The sequence below is a fragment of the Thamnophis sirtalis genome, unplaced genomic scaffold (genome assembly GCF_051295495.1).
Source record: "Thamnophis sirtalis isolate CommonGarterSnake01/CBP01778 unplaced genomic scaffold, rThaSir2_p1.2 scaffold_21, whole genome shotgun sequence".
Classification (NCBI taxonomy): domain Eukaryota; kingdom Metazoa; phylum Chordata; class Lepidosauria; order Squamata; family Natricidae; genus Thamnophis; species Thamnophis sirtalis.
In genome coordinates this window covers 99505-120633 of record NW_028261401.1, presented here as the reverse complement: position 1 = coordinate 120633, position 21129 = coordinate 99505, and the positions used below count along the sequence as shown (strand labels likewise).

The 21129-nt window shown below is 42.5% G+C and overlaps 1 protein-coding gene across 2 annotated transcripts in view; it reads left to right on the top strand.

Moving 5' to 3' along the window:
* Positions 1-21129, top strand: part of LOC106557100 (oxoglutarate dehydrogenase L) — a 90600-nt gene that overhangs the window by 18212 nt on the left and 51259 nt on the right. For both annotated transcript variants that reach the window (XM_087703107.1, XM_087703106.1), the window contains exons 3-9: positions 5099-5290; positions 12475-12577; positions 13568-13683; positions 14165-14319; positions 15150-15296; positions 17369-17459; positions 18589-18768. In XM_087703107.1, the coding sequence (XP_087559233.1) occupies positions 5099-5290; positions 12475-12577; positions 13568-13683; positions 14165-14319; positions 15150-15296; positions 17369-17459; positions 18589-18768 (984 nt within the window). The remainder of the gene's footprint in view (positions 1-5098; positions 5291-12474; positions 12578-13567; positions 13684-14164; positions 14320-15149; positions 15297-17368; positions 17460-18588; positions 18769-21129) is intronic.

The window sequence follows — 21129 nt, the reverse complement described above, 5'->3', positions numbered from 1 at the left end:
TTATTCAGCAAACCATGGATCAGCCAGTGACAGCTTACTACATTTTGGCAATGTAGGAAACCACCATAAAACAAGGCAGGATTGAAATGGATCACTGGGTAGAGGAAAGATCACTATATAAATCCATTGGTCATTTCTGATTCTAACCGTTGAACCCAAATGTAATAGGACTAATAATAATAATAATAATAATAATAATAATAATAATAACAACAACAACAACAACAACAACAACAACAACTCCGCCGTTGCCGGTCCCAAGCCCGGATGAGAAAGGAGGAAGGTTGGGACCAGGTTGGCATCTGGTCCCGTAAAAAAACCCCCGCCAACCCATACAATATGGTGAAAAAAACGAATAAGAATTCCATACCGCATCGGTCGTCGCGCGGGTTAACAAGGGCCGCGGCGGATGTTGGGGTCCCTGGACATCCGTCGACAAGTGGGCTACAAGTGGACCAGCCAACAAAACGACAAAAATATAGTGCAGATGAAAACCGTGCCATAATGGTCTGTTACTACAACTCAGAGCCAGAAAAAAGAGGACATTTAAAGCAAATGTATGAATTATGGAAACAACAATATCCAGATTCAAATGTTAGTGAACAACGACTAGCAGATCAAAGGCGATTTATTATACGGAATAAAGTGTTTAGTGAAGTTGAACATGAGGAAATTCAGGCAAATTGCAAAACCCAAAAAACAATATCACAAGCGGAAATAACTGAATGAACTAGGCATTAAAATTAAAGTACCTAGTCACACAACAGAAAAAGCATCAAAGCCAAAGTGGAAAATCCGTCTAGAACAAAAAATCAAAAAATTAAGGGCAGATGCTAGTAACTTAAAGAACATGCATGAGCAACGGCTTAAAAACAACAAAATCATAGATCGGCTAATCAGAAGATATAGATTGGATACAAGAAACATCAATGAAGCTGTAGAGATTGTAAAACAGCAGATAACAGCAACAGCTAGAAAAATTGAAAGATATGAGGCACGAATCATCCAATATAAACAAAATCAGCAATTTCGATCAGACCAACGGCGTTTTTATCAAAGTCTTAATGTGAATGGTGACACCAAAAGTGAAAAACCAGAAAAGCAGGCCACAGTTGAATTCTGGAAAGAATTGTGGGAAAATGCAAAGGACTACAACAAGGAAGCAAAGTGGATACATGACTTTGAGAAAAGCATTGGCAACAAACAAATGCAAGTATTAGAAATAACAACTGAGATGATCAAAAATCGAGTTAAAAAGGTAAAGAATTGGACATCACCTGGAAAGGACCAATTACATGGTTTCTGGCTCAAATATCTGACCAGTTTACATGCAATATTGGCCAGGCAACTGAATGAAATTTTACAAAAGGGCCAAATTGATGAATGGTTGACAACTGGAAAAACATACTTGATTCAGAAAGATCCAACTAAAGGAACAACACCTGCAAACTATAGACCAATAACATGCTTACCAACAACCTTCAAATTACTCACAGGCATTATTGCAGATAACATGATGGATTATTTGGAAACAAACAACATCTTGCCAGTAGAGCAAAAAGGCAACAAAAGAAGGAGCAGGGGCACAAAAGATCAGCTTCTGATTGATAAAATGATATTAGAAAATTGTAAGAACAGAAAAACGAACTTGAATATGGTCTGGATTGATTACAAAAAGGCATTTGACTCACTGCCGCATAGTTGGATCATAAAATGCTTAGAAACAACTGGCATTAGCAAAAATATTACATTCTTTACTGAAAAGGCAATGAAACAATGGAGAACTGAGTTGGCAGTAGGGAATGAGAGCTACGGAATGGTTAATATCAAGCGAGGAATTTTCCAGGGTGATTCACTTTCACCTCTTCTCTTCATCATCGCAATGATCCCACTATCAGTAATCTTAAAAAAAATGAAATTAGGCTACCAAACAGCCAAAAAAGCTGAAAAAATTTCGCATTTACTATATATGGATGATTTGAAACTCTATGGCAAGTCAGAAATAGAAATCCAATCATTGACAAATACAGTCCGAGTATTCAGCACCGATATTTCAATGCAGTTTGGCATGGAAAAATGCGCCACTGTATCCATAAAAAGGGGCAAAATCACTGCATCTGAGGGAATTGAAATGCCCAATGGCCAACTAATTAAATGCAAAGAAAATGAAGCCTACAAATACTTAGGCATTCTGCAGTTGGATAACATCAAGCATGGAGAAGTAAAAACTATTGTCAGGCGAGAGTACACCAACAGAGTTAGGAAAATTTTGAAATCTAAATTGAATGGTGGAAATACAATCAAGGCCATAAATACCTGGGCAATACCAGTTATAAGATACACAGCTGGCATAGTTAACTGGACACAAGCTGATTTGGACCTTTTGGACCGAAAAACCAGGAAACTAATGACAATGCACTACAGTTTACATCCACGTGGTGATACTGATAGACTATATCTGCCCCGAAAATCAGGTGGCAGAGGATTATTACAAGTGAAGCAAACAGTTGAAGAAGAAAAACATGCACTGGCTGATTATTTAAAAGAAAGTCAAGAACATCTATTAATCGAAGTAAAGAACAAAAATCTACTGAAGTCCCAACAGACAAAACAAGAATACAGAAAAGATGTGATAAAATCAAGAATGGAGAGTTGGCAGAACAAAGCACTGCATGGTCAATTTCTGGAAAAAATAAAAGATAAAGTGGACAGTGAACAAACTTGGTTATGGTTAAAAACAGGTACATTAAAGAAAGAAACAGAGTCACTAATCCTGGCTGCGCAAGAACAAGCTATCCGCACAAATGCCATTAAGGCCAAAATCGAAAAATCCTCTGATGATGCCAAATGCAGACTTTGCAAAGAAGCTGACGAAACTGTTGATCACATACTCAGCTGCTGTAAAAAAATCGCGCAGACTGATTATAAATTGCGGCACAATTCAGTAGCACAAATGATCCATTGGAATTTGTGCAAAAATTATAATATTAAAACAGCAACAAACTGGTGGGAACATCAGCCTGAAAAAGTCACAGAAAATCAGATGGTCAAGATCTTGTGGGATTTCCGTATACAAACCGACAAAATACTGGCGCATAATACACCAGACATCACACTGGTTGAGAAAAATAAGGTCACAATCATAGACATTGCAATACCAGGTGATAGCAGGGTCGCCGAGAAGGAACATGAAAAAATCGCAAGATACCAGGACTTAAAAATCGAAATTCAACGACTATGGCACAAACCAGCAGTGGTAATTCCAGTGGTAATTGGCACACTGGGTGCTATTCCAAAAGCACTGGAATTACATTTAAAACAGTTAAAAATTGACAAAATCACCATCAGTCAAATGCAAAAAGCCGCACTGCTTGGATCTGCACGCATATTACGAAAATACGTTACGACGTCCTAGGCCCCTGGGTTGGACCCGACTAGTAACCAATGCCAAATCCGGCGAAACAACTGGCCGCTGTGATACAATTGTACAATAATAATAATAATAATAATAATAATAATAATAATAATAATAATAATAATAATAATAATAATAATAAATTGACTGATTATAAATTGCGGGACAATTCAGTAGCACAAATGATCCATTGGAATTTGTGCAAAAATTATAATATTAAAACAGCAACAAACTGGTGGGAACATCAGCCTGAAAAAGTCACCGAAAATCAGATGGTCAAGATCTTGTGGGATTTCCGTATACAAACCGACAAAGTACTGGCGCATAATACACCAGACATCACACTGGTTGAGAAAAATAAGGTCACAATCATAGACATAGCAATACCAGGTGATAGTAGGGTCGCCGAGAAGGAACATGAAAAAATCGCAAGATACCAGGACTTAAAAATCGAAATTCAACGACTATGGCACAAACCAGCAGTGATAATTCCAGTGGTAATTGGCACACTGGGTTCTATACCAAAAGCACTGGAATTACATTTAAAACAGTTAAAAATTGACAAAATCACCATCAGTCAAATGCAAAAAGCCGCACTGCTTGGATCTGCACGCATATTACGAAAATACGTTACGACGTCCTAGGCCCCTGGGTGGGGCCTGACTAGTAACCAATGCCAAATCCGGCGAAACAACTGGCCGCTGTGATACAATTGTATAATAATAATTATTATTATACAATTATATTATTATTATTATTATTCAATTGTATCACAGTGGCCAGTTGTTTCGCCGGATTTGGCATTGGTTACTAGTCGGGCCCCACCCAGGGGCCTAGGACGTTATTATTATTATTATTATACAATTGTATCACAGCGGCCAGTTGTTTCGCCGGATTTGGCATTGGTTACTAGTCGGGCCCCACCCAGGGGCCTAGGACGTTATTATTATTATTATTATTATACAATTGTATTACAGCGGCCAGTTGTTTCGCCGGATTTGGCATTGGTTACTAGTCGGGCCCCACCCAGGGTTATTATTATTATTATTATTATTATTATTATTATTATTATTATTATTATTACACAATTGTATCACAGCGGCCAGTTCTTTCGCCGGATTTGGCATTGGTTACTAGTCGGGCCCCACGCAGGGGCCTAGGACGTCGTAACGTATTTTCGTAATATCCGTGCAGATCCAAGCAGTGCGGCTTTTTGCATTTGACTGATGGTGATTTTGTCAATTTTTAACTGTTTTAAATGTAATTCCAGTGCTTTTGGAATAGCACCCAGTGTGCCAATAATAATAATAATAATAATAATAATAATAATAATAATAATTATTATTATTATTATTACTATTATTATTTAATACATTTGCAATGGCTGCCTTTGGTTTTTCAACGATGATAATAGGATACGTGTAAAGACCTGAATGGGAGGTTCAGGATAAGGAAGTAGGAAAAAGAATGTCAAAACAGGGCTTCTGTTTGGATCAGTACGTCAGACCTTCCAGCTGACTGCCAGGAACCTTGATGGGAACTGGAAGGGAGGGCGAGAGTTCAGGGGAAAGTGAAACTGAATTACTTAGAAGACCAAGTTGAGGCAGTATGATGTTACTGAAATCTTGTCAGGTCTAAGCTAACAATCTCTCCCTCCTCTCTTGCCCTCAACCATCTTTTTAGTCTTGGGATTTATTTTTCCGTAATGCTACTGCTAAAGCTCTTCCTGGACAGCCCCTCCCTTCATCTTTGCCAGACCTTTCTGAAGCGAAAACGTCCCTCGTCCAAAGCCATAGGCTGACTAAAGCACCTGGTAAGGCTGAGAAGCTGGTTGAAGACCATCTGGCAGTCCAATCCTTGATTAGAGCCTACCAGGTAAGTGAAAAGAGAACTCTCCTCCGTTTCCATTTGAAAATGTTCTTGGAAGTTTTTAATAAACTTCTGCCAAAGTTGTCCAGCTTTATATTATCCTGCCGAAGGAGACATTTGATTTTGTGAAGGTTGTTAATTTAATTTCTATGGGGTTGGGCAGAAAGGGTACCACCAGGCATAACGATACACTGTTGTTCTTGGATGATTTTAACAGGAAAATAATTTTCTCTCTATCCCATTTCTGTGCCAAATTCAGTAGTGTCTATCAGATATATGAAGCCAAAGAAAGAGGAAGGAAGGAGCACAGACTTAAACTGTTCACAACAGGCAACAATCTTAGAAATTGCACTGAATAATCTTAGAATCTTAGAAATTGCACTGAATAAAAGAGCATTGCAGGGTACCAGCAATGTACCAGCAACAAGAATATATTCATTAATAAAATAGAGGAAGGTAGGGAAGGAAAGAAGGAAGGAAAGAAGGAAGGGTGGATATTGGACATCTATTGCAAGGGGAAATCAAAGAAAGCTGCCAAGCGAAGGCCTTTGAAAATGAAATGACCTTTGACACTAAAATATATCTGTGGCTATATCCCCTAACAAATATTTGAGGGAGACTCATTATCTCAGTAAGATATCGAGTACAACAGAAGACCTACTGTACATTCTTCTGCTACGTTTTCTGTTAGAGAGGGTGAATAGAAGAGGCAAGACTCAAGCTTCAGCAACAACAGCTCTTTATTAAGTGATAATTATGTACAATCCAGCAAAGTCTCTGTCTGGCAGCAGCCCTTTTAAAGGGAACTGTCAGACCACTCGACCAATCACATTTAAGTATTGTTCCTGCCGTATCAGAGGACCTTGGTGAAAACTACCATACTGGCTGTTAGTATATGACACCCCTCCCCTCTTAGTTGGGCTGATCCGGCTTGTAACGTACTCCCGCAGGTAGGCAGGTTTTCTAGTAGCTCTCCTTGATCTGCGCAGTTCAGTCGGTGCTGGAATTTCAGTCAGGTCGGATGGACCTATTTCCTCTCTGACTTCGCCTGGTGGAAGCTCCTGGAACTTTCCACAGGGTGCAGCTGGAGTTTCTGGAGCCAGTTCGCTCGGAACCCGCTGCAACCCTGCAACTTCAGCAGATACCCTGCAAGTACCCTGGTATTTTCGGGCTTAGGTAGTCTGTTGAAGAAGTGAATTCGTACTCCTTTTGGGTAGGGCTTTGGCTAACTAGTGCAGGAGTTAACTCTGTTTGCCCAAGGTTGGATTAAGAGAAGCGGCCTCAGAGTTGGTCAATGTGCCACCTCCAAATCCTACCATCCTTGAGCTCTAACTGGTAAGAACGAGGTCCGGTGATTCCTGTAACACTGGCAGGAATCCAGAGAGCCCCCACCCCCAGCGTAGTTGTGGGCATAAATTCGGTTCCCTATGCTAAAGTGTCTAAGTTTGCTGGTTGAATCAGGGGGTGTTGCGGCAGAGTAGTTTGGGTGTAGCCAGTCTAAGGGCGACCTTAGCTGGCAACCCATCAGAAGCTCGGCGGGGCTTCTGACGGTGGTTGCACTTGGCGTGATGTGCTGGTAAAGGAGGAGTCTACTAAGACCTGGCTGTTCCGGCAGGCCTGGGGCTGTTGATCCTCGATTGATTTCCAGCCCCACTAAGAACTGAGTGCATGTTGTGTCCTTTTAACCTCTTTGTTTTTGTATTTTAAATTTTCTAGTATTTTTAACACTTTTATGTGAGCCGCCCAGAGTCCTTCGGGATTGGGAGGCATACAAATCCATTAAAATTCAAATTCAAATTCAAAATAGTTGGTCTACCCATGTTTATCAATCTCCCGGCCCCATTCTAGATAGGGCTTCTTTTGCAGATTGCACCATTCTCTCCACCTCTCCATTATTGGCTAGATGGAATGGAGCGACCAGGGCATGCCTGATTCCCTGAGTAAGTAAGTCTCAAATTGCATGGCCGTAAATTGGGGCCCGTTGTCCGAGACTAGGACGTCAGGCAGGCTGTGAGTGGAGAAAAGTCTCCGTAGTGCCTTGATGACTGCTTCTGCTGTAGTAGCAATCATGGGGAATACCTCTAACCATTTTGAGTAAGCGTCCACAACTGCCATGAAGACTTGGCCATGAACAGGGCTGGCAAAGTCAATGTGTACCCTTGACCAGGGTGACTGAGGCCATTCCCATTCCTTAGTGGGTGCCTCTGAGGGAGCTGGTCTGGACTCCTGGCACAGTGTGCAGGTAGCCACCCACTCTTCAATCTCCCCCTCCATATAAGGCCACCACACGTAACTCCTGCCCAAAGATTTATCTGGACAATTTCCCGATGTTGTACGTGCAAGTCCTCTAATACTGCAACACACAGTTTGGTTGGAACAACGACCTGGTCCTCCCACAGTAAACAACCATTTACAACAGACAGTTCATCCTTTTTGGTTACAAACATTTTAAATTCAGGCCCAACCAGCCACATCCAGTTCAAAACCTGTGCAAGAGTTAGGTCTTTCGCTGAGTGGCAGGCGACCTCATCGGAAGAAACCAGGCCGGCCTCAAGGCAGTCAATAAGTAAAACCGGAGTCTCAGGGATTGGATCGGCAAGCAGTTCAGGTAGAGGGCACCAGCTGAGGGCGTTGGCATGCCCCAAGGTGGAGCCCAATCAATGAACTGTAGGACGCGAGGAAAATTGTCCAACAAGTCATTCGTGGTGACAGTGATGCCAGAGTAGGCCAGTCCCCAGCCAGGAGCCCCAAAAAACGTTTATGGTCTGTGATGATTTCAAAGTCATGGCCATACAGGTACTTGTGGAACCTTTTTATGCCAGCTACTGCAGCCAGAGCCTCACGGTCCAAGTTGGCTGTAGTTTTGCTTGGTAGCTGACAGGGTCCTCATGTAGTAGGCGATGGGGGGTCTCAGTTCCACTGGACATGCAGTGGCTGAGGACTGCCCCAACGCTAAACGGAGAGGCGTCACAAGTCAGCACAAGTGGCAGAGTCTGGTTGTACTGAACCAGGACCGTATCCGCTGACAGCAGTCTTTTCACTGCGGCAAATGTGGCAGCTTCAGGTCCACTTGGCCTTCTTGCTGAGGAGCCAATGCAGTAGCTTTCTGTTTGAAAAAGATGCTGTAGAAATTAAGGAGTCCAAGGAATGCCTGTAGCTCGGTCTGATTGTGAGGTGTGGGGGCATCCTGGATTGCTTTGATTTTTTTGTTTGTTGGGTGAATTCTGGTGGCGGCGATCAGGTACCCTCGAAATTCAACCCTTGGCACATTAATTTGGCATTTTTCTTTTTTGAAATGGAGGCCTTTCTCACTAATTCTGGTCAAAACAGTTCGTAATCTTTTAAAAAATTGCTCCTTATTTGCAGCCAAGACCAAGATGTCGTCGAAATAGGGGACGACTCCTGGTATTCCGTGCAAAAGCCACTATGACGCTTTGGAACAGTCCAGGGGCAATACTAATCCCGAATTGCAACTATTACTATGTGTCACAATGGTTTGGGCCTCTGCTATGGCACCATCTACAGGCAACTGTTGGTATGCCTGTGCCATATCTAATTTTGCAAATACTTTTCCCGGGCCAAGGAAATGAAGTAAATGCTGGACAGTGGGCACTGGATAAGCGCTCTGTTGTAGAGCTTTATTGATGGTGCATTTATATTCCGCGCAGATTCAGACAGACCTATCAGGCTTGACTGGGATCACTATAGGGCTCTCCCAGCATGCATAATCAACCAGCTCCAGAATTCCCTGGCCAATTAACTTGTCTAATTCGAGGTCAATTTTGGACAGAGAGCGAAAGGGACTTTCTGGGGCTTTAATCTAATGGAGACTATGTTGGGGTCCAAATTGAAAGAAATTGGGGTCCCCATATACTTGCCTAGACCGGTGCCGAAGGCGTCCTTGAACTGCTTAAGTAGTTCTTCGCTGCTGTCATCATGAACCGCGTTGATACCGGTCACCCCCAGGCCCAGGGATTCGAACCAGTCTAAGCCTAGGAGGGTCTGCAGGGCTCCACCAACCCTGCCACAGGAAGCAGTCCGTCAAAAGAGTTGAATTGCACTCGGAAAGTGTCTTGGACCAGAACTGGGATTCAGTTTCCCTGGTAGTTGCTCAGGCACAGATCTGGAACCCTCAGCTTGTGCTTCCTCAAGTTAGGGACAGCCTTCTTCAGTGTGGGCCATGACATGATGGTTAGTGATGAGCCAGTGTCGATCTCCATAGAGCAGGGAGATCCCTCAAGGAGTATGGAAATCCTCAGCTTCTTGTTCCTCAGGGTGCTTGTTTGCCTGATTGTTGTATGGAATATAGTCTCGTTGTCTGCCCAAGCTTGCTTCTGCTGCTGTTTCCATGTCTCTCACCTTGGCGGTCTTGGGTGTGCAGTCTGGGTGGCCGGCTGCTTTGGTGCTGCAGGGAATTCCCTTCGGCAGACTCTTGCAATGTGCCCTTTTCAGTCACAGCGTTGGCAAATGGCATCTCAGAAATGGCAGGCAGATTGCTGATAGCTGCCCCCACAGCCGCTGCAAGGCGGGAAACTGATTTCGAATTTCTGCACCAATTCTTTCTTCTTCAATGTGTGCATGTGGTAGATCTTTTCCTCACAGTCAGAGTTCTTTCTCAGCAGTCTCGCGATGGACTTCAGCGGTCTTTTGCGCACTTTGGGAGCTGTTCTGCCTCTGCAGTGTTTCCGTTGACTTGGTTGAAGACTCAGTAGCCCTGGCTTCATCCAGGGCGATTTTAGAGTGAGGTTTGTCTTTGCAAGCAACCTCCTTTGTAAATTAATGTCCCGAATATCACAAATAATTCTGTCCAGCAACAGTTCATCTAAGTCCCTAAATTCACAGTAGGCCGCAGCCTTCCAAAGTGCGGCAACATACTGGTTGATTGTTTCACCTTCTTTCTGGTTATGGAGGTTGAATTCGTGCCTCCACACATATTTAGACAGTTTGGGAGCATAGTGTATCCTCAGTGTTTGATGTAGCACCGACCAAGCGACTGACTGTTACTGGCGGTGGCTCAGATAGGTCCTAGGCAGTGTTGAATACCTCTGGCCCACAGTAGCTCAGGAACATGGCTTTCTTTCGGCCTTGGGACAGGCCAGGTGGTCGTTGGCTTCGAGGAACCATTCGAACCTCACCATATACGAGCCCCAATGCTCGGTGGCTGAGTCGTACGGAGCTGGTGGGGCGTGCATAGTCATCTTGTTCATAAAGGCAGATTTGAATTTGCCACTTAAAGAGGGCTGCTCGATGCCGTGCTTAACTCCAGGCTGGATTTTACTTGCTGGATTGTGTTTGCTCTTTTTGGTGCCTAGTTGCCTTCCAATCCCATCCTCGCCAGTGTTAGATAGGGTGAATGGAAGAAGCAAGACTCAAGCTTCAGCAATAACAGCTCTTTATTAAGTGACAACTATGTACAATCCAGCAAAGATTCTGTCTGGCAGCAACCCTTTTATAGGGAGCTGTCAGACCTCTCGACCAATCATATTTGATTATTGTTCCTGCCAGATCAGAGGACCTTGGTGGAAACTACCATACTGGCTGTCAGTATGTAACATTTTCTGTTTCTTCTTCAGAGAAGAAATGGATTTACTGTGATATAAATACCAGCTGAGCAGAATTGAAGAGAACTGTTTAGAGTATAGTCATTCTAAGTGAAATATGTTCAAAGTAACAGAAACTGCTGTCGTCTCTTGTAAATTGACCAGAAGCACCATTATCTCATCCAATGCTGTATGTGCAAATAGGGATTTCAGAAGGAGAAGTCCTGTTTCCTAATTCTCTGACTCTTTTGTTATATTCAGTGTCCCAGGAGTACTTTTATCAGACCTGTGTATGTCCCTGGTTAATATATTGACCAGACAACTGAGTGATAGGAAATTTATTTCATAACATAAAAGAGCTGTGTTGGAGCAGTGGTTAGGATGCAGTATTGCAGGCTGACTCTGCCCACTGCCAGGAGTTCAATCCTGACCGTCTTAAGGTTGACTCAGCCTTCCATCCTTCCGAGGGAGGTAAAACCCAGATGGTGGGTGGGGGGGCTAGGCTGACTCTGTAAACCACTTAGGGCTATAAAGCACTGTGAAGTGGTAGATAAGTCTTCAATGCTATTGCTATAACCTACTTGATTCTAAACATCCACATGTGCACACCGGAATGCCACAAGCCACCACAGCCAACTTGCCACAACCAGGGGACAACTTCCTGGGATCCATTTACTTCCTTTTATTTTTGTTGACTGTGTTTTTGTCAAGGAATTATTTTATCCCTTACATCAAAGGAAATAATTCCTACCATTGCCAGCTTTTGTAATGCTTTGGTAAATAATAAAAGAATCTAATCCCACATGGAATTGGCAAGTTGCCTGTGGTGAGTTATCCTAGACCAAGGGTAGTCAACCTTTTTATACCTACTGCCCACTTTTGTATCTCTGTTAGTAGTAAAATTTTCTAACCGCCCACCAGTTACACAGTAATGGTGATTTATAAAGTAGGGAAGTAACTTTACTTTATAAAATTTATAAAGCAGAGTTACAGCAAACCCCTACCGCCCACCATGAAAGCTGGAACGCCCACTAGTGGGCGGTAGGGACCAGGTTGACTACCACTGTCCTAGACCATCTGTATAGAGAATATTTAAGTGAATTAAAGCCTAAATTAAACTTATCAGAAAGGTTCTACACATATCGTATCATGCACAAACATAAGAATAACCACACAAATACCAATTTGGGATTATTCACCACTGAAATTTCCCAGTGCTATTTTGTGATGTCAGTAGATAGAGTTCTGTCTGTTTGTTATAAGGAATGCATCTTAGAATTTTAATTTTGAAATTAATTTGATTTTTTTTTTAAAAAAAACTAATTTAAAATTAGAATTAGAATTTTAACGCTTGCCATTGGATATAAAAATGCTTTTCATTGCTAATTGGGCCAGATTTTGCAAATTAGGTAAGAGAAGATTTCCTATAATTCCCATACCCATAAATGATTGGAGTTCTTATCTTCAGTTTGTAGGGCACTACAAAGCCCAGCTTGATCCTTTGGGGATTCATGCCGTTTCTTTTGATGCATCCATGAATCACTGTAATTCCACAAAATTTGGTGAGCTTTTATTGATTCTGTTTAGTGTGATGTTTGTTCTTTTCTTTGCCTTTCCTACTTCCCTTCTTTCCCACTCTGACCTCTTCAGATCCGGGGACACCACGTGGCTCAGTTGGATCCCTTAGGAATCCTGGATGCTGATTTGGATTCATTCGTTCCATCGGATTTAATCACTACTATAGATAAACTGGGTGAGAGTTTTAAACCACCTTGGTGTAAATTAATATCCATAGTCAGAGGAATGTCTCAGGAAAACAAAATGCAGCTGGCAAGTTAGTTAAGCATTGCAATTTTATTTCCTATTGGAACGTAGCAGCCAAATCTTCTTTAGTGAGATTGTCCTCTAATTATGTGTATTAGTTTATCATAAATAGATTAGCATTTTTTATATGTATGTGGATTTTTGTGTATGTTCACACATACATTGTATACTTAACTGAAGGGGGTCTCTGTGTGTGTGTGTTTGGCTGTCTCTATAGGCCTGAGAGAGAGAGAGAGGTTTTTATGTAGCAGGAATCTGGGGTGAACTGTAAGAAATATTCAGAACTCCTCCCAAAGGTGCTTTTTCAAGAGCCAACTGGACTTTCTTTGTTTTGCCTTGAAGATGTTTCATGTCTTATCCAGAAGCTTCTTTGGAGCTTCTTTGGAAGAACCTTCTTGGATGAGAAACAAAATATCTTCAAGGGGGAAAAAAGTCTAGTTGCCTCCTGAAAAAGTACTTTTGGGACAACCATGACCTACAGTATATGACTAAAAATCTCCATAAACATATTCAGAAGTCGGTTCCCTCTTCACAAATTAACTAAGAAATTAACACCAAAATAAATACTGGGAAAGAAAATATATATTTCAATAGATAAGGCATTAATTTGTATCATAATGTCTTGAAAAAACAGCTCGCATGGTTGCAGAAATCTCCAAGCGAGTACCAAATGTGTGTTCGCTCTTTGACTAAGCAGTTATAATGGAGGCATTCACACCTCCTATAAGCTGTTCTATATGCCAACCATGTTGTGTGAATCCAGTCAGCATGCAACATTTCTCCCCGTGAGAAGGCAGTTCTTTGCAGAGAAGGTCTGAAAGGGAAGAAGGTGAGCATGTGTCAGGTGGAGATCCTTGGGAGGGTGGGACCCTTGTTTGATTTTGGCTTGCTGCCTTCCTCTCTGCTAATCATGTCACAGAGTTTTATGGCTTGTACGAATCCGACTTGGACAAAGTCTTCCGATTGCCCACAACTACCTTCATAGGAGGAAATGAGACGATGCTTTCTCTACGGGAGATTATCAAGCGACTGGAGGTCAGTGCTGTTGCTTCTTCTCCTAAATGGGATTTGGGTGATTTCCAGTCTTCCACCAACACGGACAGGGCAAGCCACTGGTATATAAAAAGAGAGCAAGCCCCCCCACTTCCTTTTTAGCCCTGATGATGTAATCTAGTTGGGTCATGAAACGTCTTCAAGAAAACCACCAAGCTCAGAGAGCACCAAGGACCCCAACAGTCTTCAATCTGATGACCCCAAGTAGCTGTATCATTTCTTGCTACAAATTTTATTTAACTAGTTGTTGGCGGTCAATTAATCTCCATAGTCAGGGGAATAACTCGGGAGAAACAAAATGCAGCCAGAATTCCTAGTGGTTTTGAAGGAGGTAATCCTATGGGGAGTAGGGAGAAACACAGCCTTTTCTATAAGATGGAGCAATAGACTGTAAAGGAAAATTTTATTAACTTGTCTGTCATGTCCCCCTTTTCATTTATACATCTATTGCCTTGCTGTCCAGAATACCTATTGTCAACACATAGGGCTGGAATTTATGTTTATTAATGATGTGGAACAGTGTGATTGGATCCGGCAGAAGTTTGAGATGCCCGGTGTCATGAAATTTAACAACGAAGAAAAACGGACATTGTTGGCCAGATTGGTACGATCCACAAGGTATATTTGGAAAGATGTGATAAACGTGTGTGGTTGAGATCTACCTTAGAAGAACTTCTCAGCAAAGCTGTCTCAGCTGTTTAGTAAATACTTAGGGTTTCCCCTCCCTCTGCATTCGTAGGATAAGTTGAGGCAAAGAAACCGTAATAACACAGCATTTTGGGGGGGGCCCTCATCACAGTTAATGAACCTACCCACTAATGCCTGTCCTCTCAGAACAATTAAATATTAATTTCACATTGTTCCACAAATACAACATTTGTCTTCCCTGGGAGTATTTATTCAGTGAGACAGCCGTAGATCACTGTTGCCCGAGTTTAATTAAAATAAAAATGAATTCCAGACATATTCTTTTAATAATTGGGTTAACATGGCATTTGAGTGACAGGCTGTTAACCGCACGTCACACAGAAGTTTTGCTCATTTATCTTTCTGGAAGTGGGAGGGGGGACCTTCAGCCATACAATTTCTGCTGCTTGTGCTGATTAACATTAGACGGATCGGTTTAATAAAATGGGAAGGCATTTCTTAGTATCTAGTTTATATACAAGAAGAACAGTCTCCTTAATACTGGCTATATGGAGGGATTCTGATCCTATATATCTCTCCTCTCATCTCCTCTTCCTCCCTCCCTTTATTTTATTAAGGAATCCACTCTTATTTACTTGTTGCTGATAAATAACTATGCAATACCCTTGTATTCAAGTAAATTTCTAAGACTGTGATTGTTTGAGGTTATTATACTTGCTACAACAATGGATGTTTTCTTTTTGTTTTAGCAACAGACTTTAGCTTGCCCATAATAAATGGTTGCTTTTTCACTTCCTTAGGTTTGAGGATTTCCTGGCTAGGAAATGGTCATCAGAAAAGCGCTTTGGCTTGGAAGGATGCGAAGTCATGATTCCTGCTCTTAAAACGATCATTGATAAATCAAGTGAAATGGGAATTGAATATGTTATAATGGGCATGCCCCACAGGTAATTGCCTGGCTGGGTCATTTAATCCCTGAGCAAAGCACTGGCTTGCAGTTCCTGAATATTATCAGGGATTTGGGCCTCACTTTTGTTTGTAGACGTATAGGGAATCATGGTAGTGCAGTGATTAGAATGCAGGACTGCAGGCTACTTCTGCTGACTGCTGGCTGCCAGCAGTTCAATCCTGACCAGCTCAAGGTTGACTGAGCCTTCCATCCTTCCGAGGGGGGTAAAATGAGGACCCTGTTTAGGGGTCAATAGGTTGACTTCGTAACCTGCTTAGAGAGGGCTGTAAAGCACCGTGAAGTGGTATATAAATCTAAGTGTTATTGCTACTAACATCAAGACACACTTCTAGAGCGGCATCGGGAGCAAATCACGGTTATGTATTGACAATAAATGAATCTCTTAACAATAGCAATAGCACTTACATATTGCTTCATGGTGCTTTACAGCCCTCTCTAAGCGGTTTACATAATCAGCCTATTACCCTCAATCTGGGTCCTCATTTGACTGACCTTGGAAGGCTGGAAGGCTGAGTCAATCTTGAGCCTGGTGAGATTCGAACTCCTGGAGTGAGCAGTGAGTTAGCCTGCAATACTGCATTCTAACCACTGTACCACTACAGCTCTAGATACTAGGTAGGTAGGTAGGTAGGTAGAATAGCAATAGCAATAACCATATCACTTAGACTTATATAGCGCTTAATAGTGCTTTACAGCCCTCTCTAAGTGGTTTACAGAGTCAGCATCTTGTTCCCAATAATCTGGGTCCTAGTTTTACCAATCTGGGAAGGACGGAAGGCTGAGTCTACCTTGAGCCTGGTGAGATTTGAACTCCTGGCAGTGGAATGCAGAGTCAGCCTGCAATACTACCTTCTAACTCCTGCACTTTAACATTGCATCAGTCTTTTTCGACACAGGACTATTGAGAGCTCAGGGTAGGGAGCGGAAGGGAATTATCTCAATCGTGGTTCACCAATTGCCTTTAGAACGAGACTGGGTGTGGGAACACAGTTCACTGGAAGTGTGACTAACATTTGCCAGAGATCTTGGCAGAGGAGGCTGAGTTTGAATTAGAAGCCGGTTTGACTGCGTTGAAATCTAAACTATGTCAGGCTTCCTCAAGTAACAAACCACATTTACATTCTATGAACAAGAATTTGTTCTCTCAGCAGAGTGACATATTTCTGAACAAGAAGATTGCATTGTATGTCGGAAGAATTAAAGTATTAGAGGCAGGGAATTTTGCTTTTCATAAATGAGTGCATCATCTACTTTCCTAAATATCTATGAAGATTCTCAACTATCCAGGTCATGGTTGTCCCAGAGGTGTCCACCCCCCCCCCCGCCAAAAAAAAATCAACTGGATTTTCTTGCTTCTTTCTTTGAAAACATTTTGCTTCTCATCCACCAAGCTTCTTCAGCTCTTCTTCGGAACTGAAGAAACTTCTTGGATGAGAAGCAAATCATTTTGGAAAAAGCACCTTTGGCTAGTAGCAGCTAATAGCTAACAAATTCCACATTTACATGGAATATTATTCCTAATAATATTAAGGGTTTTCTTTTTCATTTAGTGTATTACCGTGTTTGCGCTAATCCATTCTGTTACCAAGATCATTCCTCTTCATTGGGGGAAGGGCACCTCAAATCTTTTTTTCTTAGGATCTCCCTTTCCTATTGTTTTTTTAAAAAAATTTGCTTTTCTGTCAATGTAAATTAAAGTTCAAATTAATAAACCTTCATCATACGAATTTTAACGTTTAATGCTCTTGCATGCTGCTTTTCCCCAATTCTCTTGTCCATTGTTCCCAACAATTGGCAGTTTGCCATTCAGCTTATTTTCTGTTTATTAATGGTCTTCTAATTTCAGCAGTTTGTCTCATCTTTTAAAACAGTTCTGTTCACATTTAGATGAGGTATAAATATACTGATAATAACATTTGGGAGAGAAATAGTAACATTTTAAACCATGATGTATGACACCAATCACTGATCTTAACCATTGATTGTATGGTATAGATTTGTTGATTTTTATCTCTTGTGATTTATTTTGGATGCTTTTTTTCCCCTTAGAGGAAGACTGAATGTGTTGGCAAATGTTATTCGAAAAGAACTTGAACAAATATTTTGTCAATTTGATCCAAAGCTTGAAGCAGCAGATGAGGTGGGAAAATATCCTTTCAACTTTTCCAAATATTGTTGACTACAATTGCTTATCTTGAACATGCTGCTGTGTGGGTATTTTGGATTTTGGAAACTTGATCAACTTTCCATAAAAGCTAGAGTGACCATTTGTTTAATTAATTTTGATGCTCTGCCATGTCGCTGAACAATAATTGTTTACATTGTACACTAAATGTGTTTTCATTTTAAAAAAAAAGAATTCTACCCTTGGTGTATCAGGATGTCATTGTCTGTGGAGATTCTCAGTCATCCTGGCCATGGTTGTCCCTTCATGGGGCTTTTTCAAGAGGCAACTGGACTTTCTTCTTGTTGTTTTTTCTTTGAAGATGTTTTGCTTCTCATCCAAAGAATCTTCTTCAGTTCTGAAATGAAGAAGCTTCTTGAATGAGAAGTCAAATGTCTTCAAGGAAAAACAAAGTCTAATTGCCTCTTGGAAAAGCAACTTTTCCAAGAGGCACGTAGCATTTATTTCTTTTAAAGTAGCTTTGAAGTCTTCTTCTGCTACCTCTGTGAATATTAAATTGTTGTACCGAATGGTGGAATGTCAATATATAGAAAAAGGATGGCTACCAGAAATTCAGGTGAATACCAGAAGCCAAGAAAGAGACACAGAAAACTCTGTAGTTCTCCCTAGCCTCTACTGATTACCTGGAGTTTTGCCCACCTATTCTGGAAACCATAGCTAGAATAGATGTACTATCAATTATTTTGCTGTTGGGCAGTTCACAAACTTAACAGATAACATAAACACTCTCCTGCTAGGATTCAACTAAGTTATGAAATAAAGAACAAAACACAGGTCAAGGAAGCTCAAATTTACAAGAGTCAGCTGCAAACTTTGAATTCTTGGTATAAATGCAACTGGACTTTCTGGTTTTCCTTTGAAGACCAGAAAGTCCAGTTGCCTCTTGAAAAAAAGCACCTTTGGGACAACCATGACCTGGATGACTGAGAAGCTCCATAGACTCTTGGTATATTGTATTTTGCTGATTTGATAAAGACATATAAATAAGTCAGAGTTTAGGTAAAGAAATCATTGCTTAACATTCTGCCAATCAATCCTGGGAGCATATGCGTATACTAACATTCCTAATTTATGACTGTCTAAGGGATCTGGAGATGTAAAATATCATTTGGGAATGTATCACGAGCGAATCAATCGAGTAACGAACAAAAAGATAACCCTGTCCCTTGTGGCCAACCCATCTCATTTGGAAGCGGTAGATCCTGTTGTCCAAGGCAAAACCAAAGCTGAACAGTTTTACCGAGGGGATACCGAAGGAAGAAAGGTAACATTGTCTTAATAGTTTTGGTCGAGTGTCATACAGGTTCCATTTTCAAAGCTCATTTTGCCTCCTGTTGAATTTATAGAAGATAAGTGGGAAATCACCATGGATGTTCAGTACAAACCATGATGGCACCCAAATTATGTCTGGTATGTCAGTGTCATAACTGTGCAACCTAGAGGGTCTAGGACACCTTGCCATGGCCAACTCACTGTGAGAAAATTCACTGTGGGACAATTCTATGCAGGATAACTCAAGAGAGGGACAAGTGAATTGCAGTGGGCCTTGTCTTGCTTTAGGTTTGAACCTTCTCAAGTTTGGAAGTCCTCCAGGCTGGGGTGAGCTGCAGTTCTCTACTTGTCCCTCTCTTGAGTTATCCTGGGTTGAATTGTTCCATGGCAAGTGGTTCCACAGCGAGTTGGCCACCGTGAGTCAGCCATGGCAATATGGAGAGAAGCTGGATAATTTATTTATGAGCTCCAGAAGCTCTTTTAGGGAATCTGGCCCCAAGACATTGAGGACACTAAAGACCATAACCAGTAGTTCTCCAGCTGATGGCGCAGGAGGGTCCAGGAATGGGTTGCTCAATCCTTATTTGCCCAAGAGACTGAGTCAGAATTGAAGCCACGCCTCCAGCTTCCCCTGCTGATATCCAATTCCAACTCAGTCTTGCCCGAAAAGAGATTTTTTTTTTTTTTGCTGTGCGTGAAAATAGTTTTTCATTTATGTATTTCTTTCGCTTATCTTTAATGTTATTAGCAGAAGGAAGGTGTTTGAACTTGGCTCACAAGTTCTTTTCCACCTGTTTGTGTTAGGATAGTGAATTGTGCGGGTTGATTCCTCCTGGAGGTTCCCAGGTTCCTCACAAGTAAGCAGCCGGCCATTGGAGTCTATTGTGGCTCTGCTTGGCTTGATACCGATTACTGGCTCGTAAGAGGCCAGGGAGATTTCTCTGCATTGCCGCTGGTTCTCAGGGGCTGCAGCGGGCAGACATTGAGGCTGCTGGTGCAGGAAATGTGTGTGTGGCACGCCGGCGTTCCTGTGTCGCTGGACGGACGACAAGAGGGCACACGGCGCCAACAGGACTTAAGGGAGAGCTGCATGGCTAACTGGACGTTCTTGGGGCTGTCTGCTCACCAACACTGCTGGTTTTCCCTGAAGGCTTCTCCCTGGTGAGTATGGGGCCCTGGGCTGGCCATTTTGGGGGGACACTTTATTGGGCGGTGGCCATCTTGGGGAGGCCCTTGTTAGTGACCATGAGGCAGCAGCCATTTTTTTTGAGCATCCGGTGGGTCACATGGTCAGCAGCCGTTTTCTTGCCCCTTTTTCGCTATCATGAGGCTGATTGTGAGTGCCAGCTCCAGTAAGAACAGTCGCAGATTACTGTGCTGGTTCCTGACCTGGGTAGAGTGAGGCCTTGGGGCATGGAGATCGCTACATTGCCATGGCTGATTCCCTTGGTGAAAGTAACTCTGGGGCAACTTTGGCAGCTCCCTCGAAGAGCTCCAAGAAGAGGAAGAGTTCCCCCCAGGATCCTGCTTCACTGGTGAAGCATGCTCCACCCAGGCAAGGGGGTTGGGGAGAAGTCCAGGCAGGGAGGCGGAGATAAGGCTCCTCTGTCTTTGGTGAGGTCCCCCCCTCCTCAGGGTGGCTCCACTTTCTCCATCCCCTTCTCCTTCAAGGATTTCTGGATCCCCAAGGGCCAGTTCCAACTCACCCCCACTTTCGGAGGTTGAGGACGAGGAAGGCGAGTACCATTCGCTTCTACGCATTATGCCTGCTCCTGAACCAGGACACAGGCACCCGCTGACTCCCAAGCCTGGGCCCAGTCATGACATTGGTGAATTTGAGGACTTGTCTGATAACATTCAATCTCTTATTCATTGAGCCATTGCACATGGCATAGCCCTCCAGGGTTGCCCACCTGACCAGGAGGACGTGGAGCTGTTGGAGGCCAAGCGCAGACATATCCAGGATCTGGTTGCTTGCCCAGACAGAACATAGAGAGAGGTCTCTCCTTCACTGAGGAGCGAGGTTTCACTCCAGGAAGAGGAGGAACAAAAGGAGATATAGCTTTCTGATGATGAAGGTTTGGCACCAGATTCCCCTGCCTTTGCCAGTTTGTTTCTTCCTAATTTGTTCCGTTCCTTGCTATTTAAAACCAGGAGCACTGCAGCCACTGAGACAGAGGAGGACAAAAAGAAGGAGAAGGAGGCCGGGACCGAGGCTTCAACTTCTAAGCCAGCGCCAAAGAAAAAGTGTTTCTTTGTGGCACAGAAAGAGAAGATCTGTGAACCAAAACTGTTTCTGGATGTCATCCAGAAGCAGTGGGCCAAGCCAGGTTCTTTCCTCACCCCAGGTGGG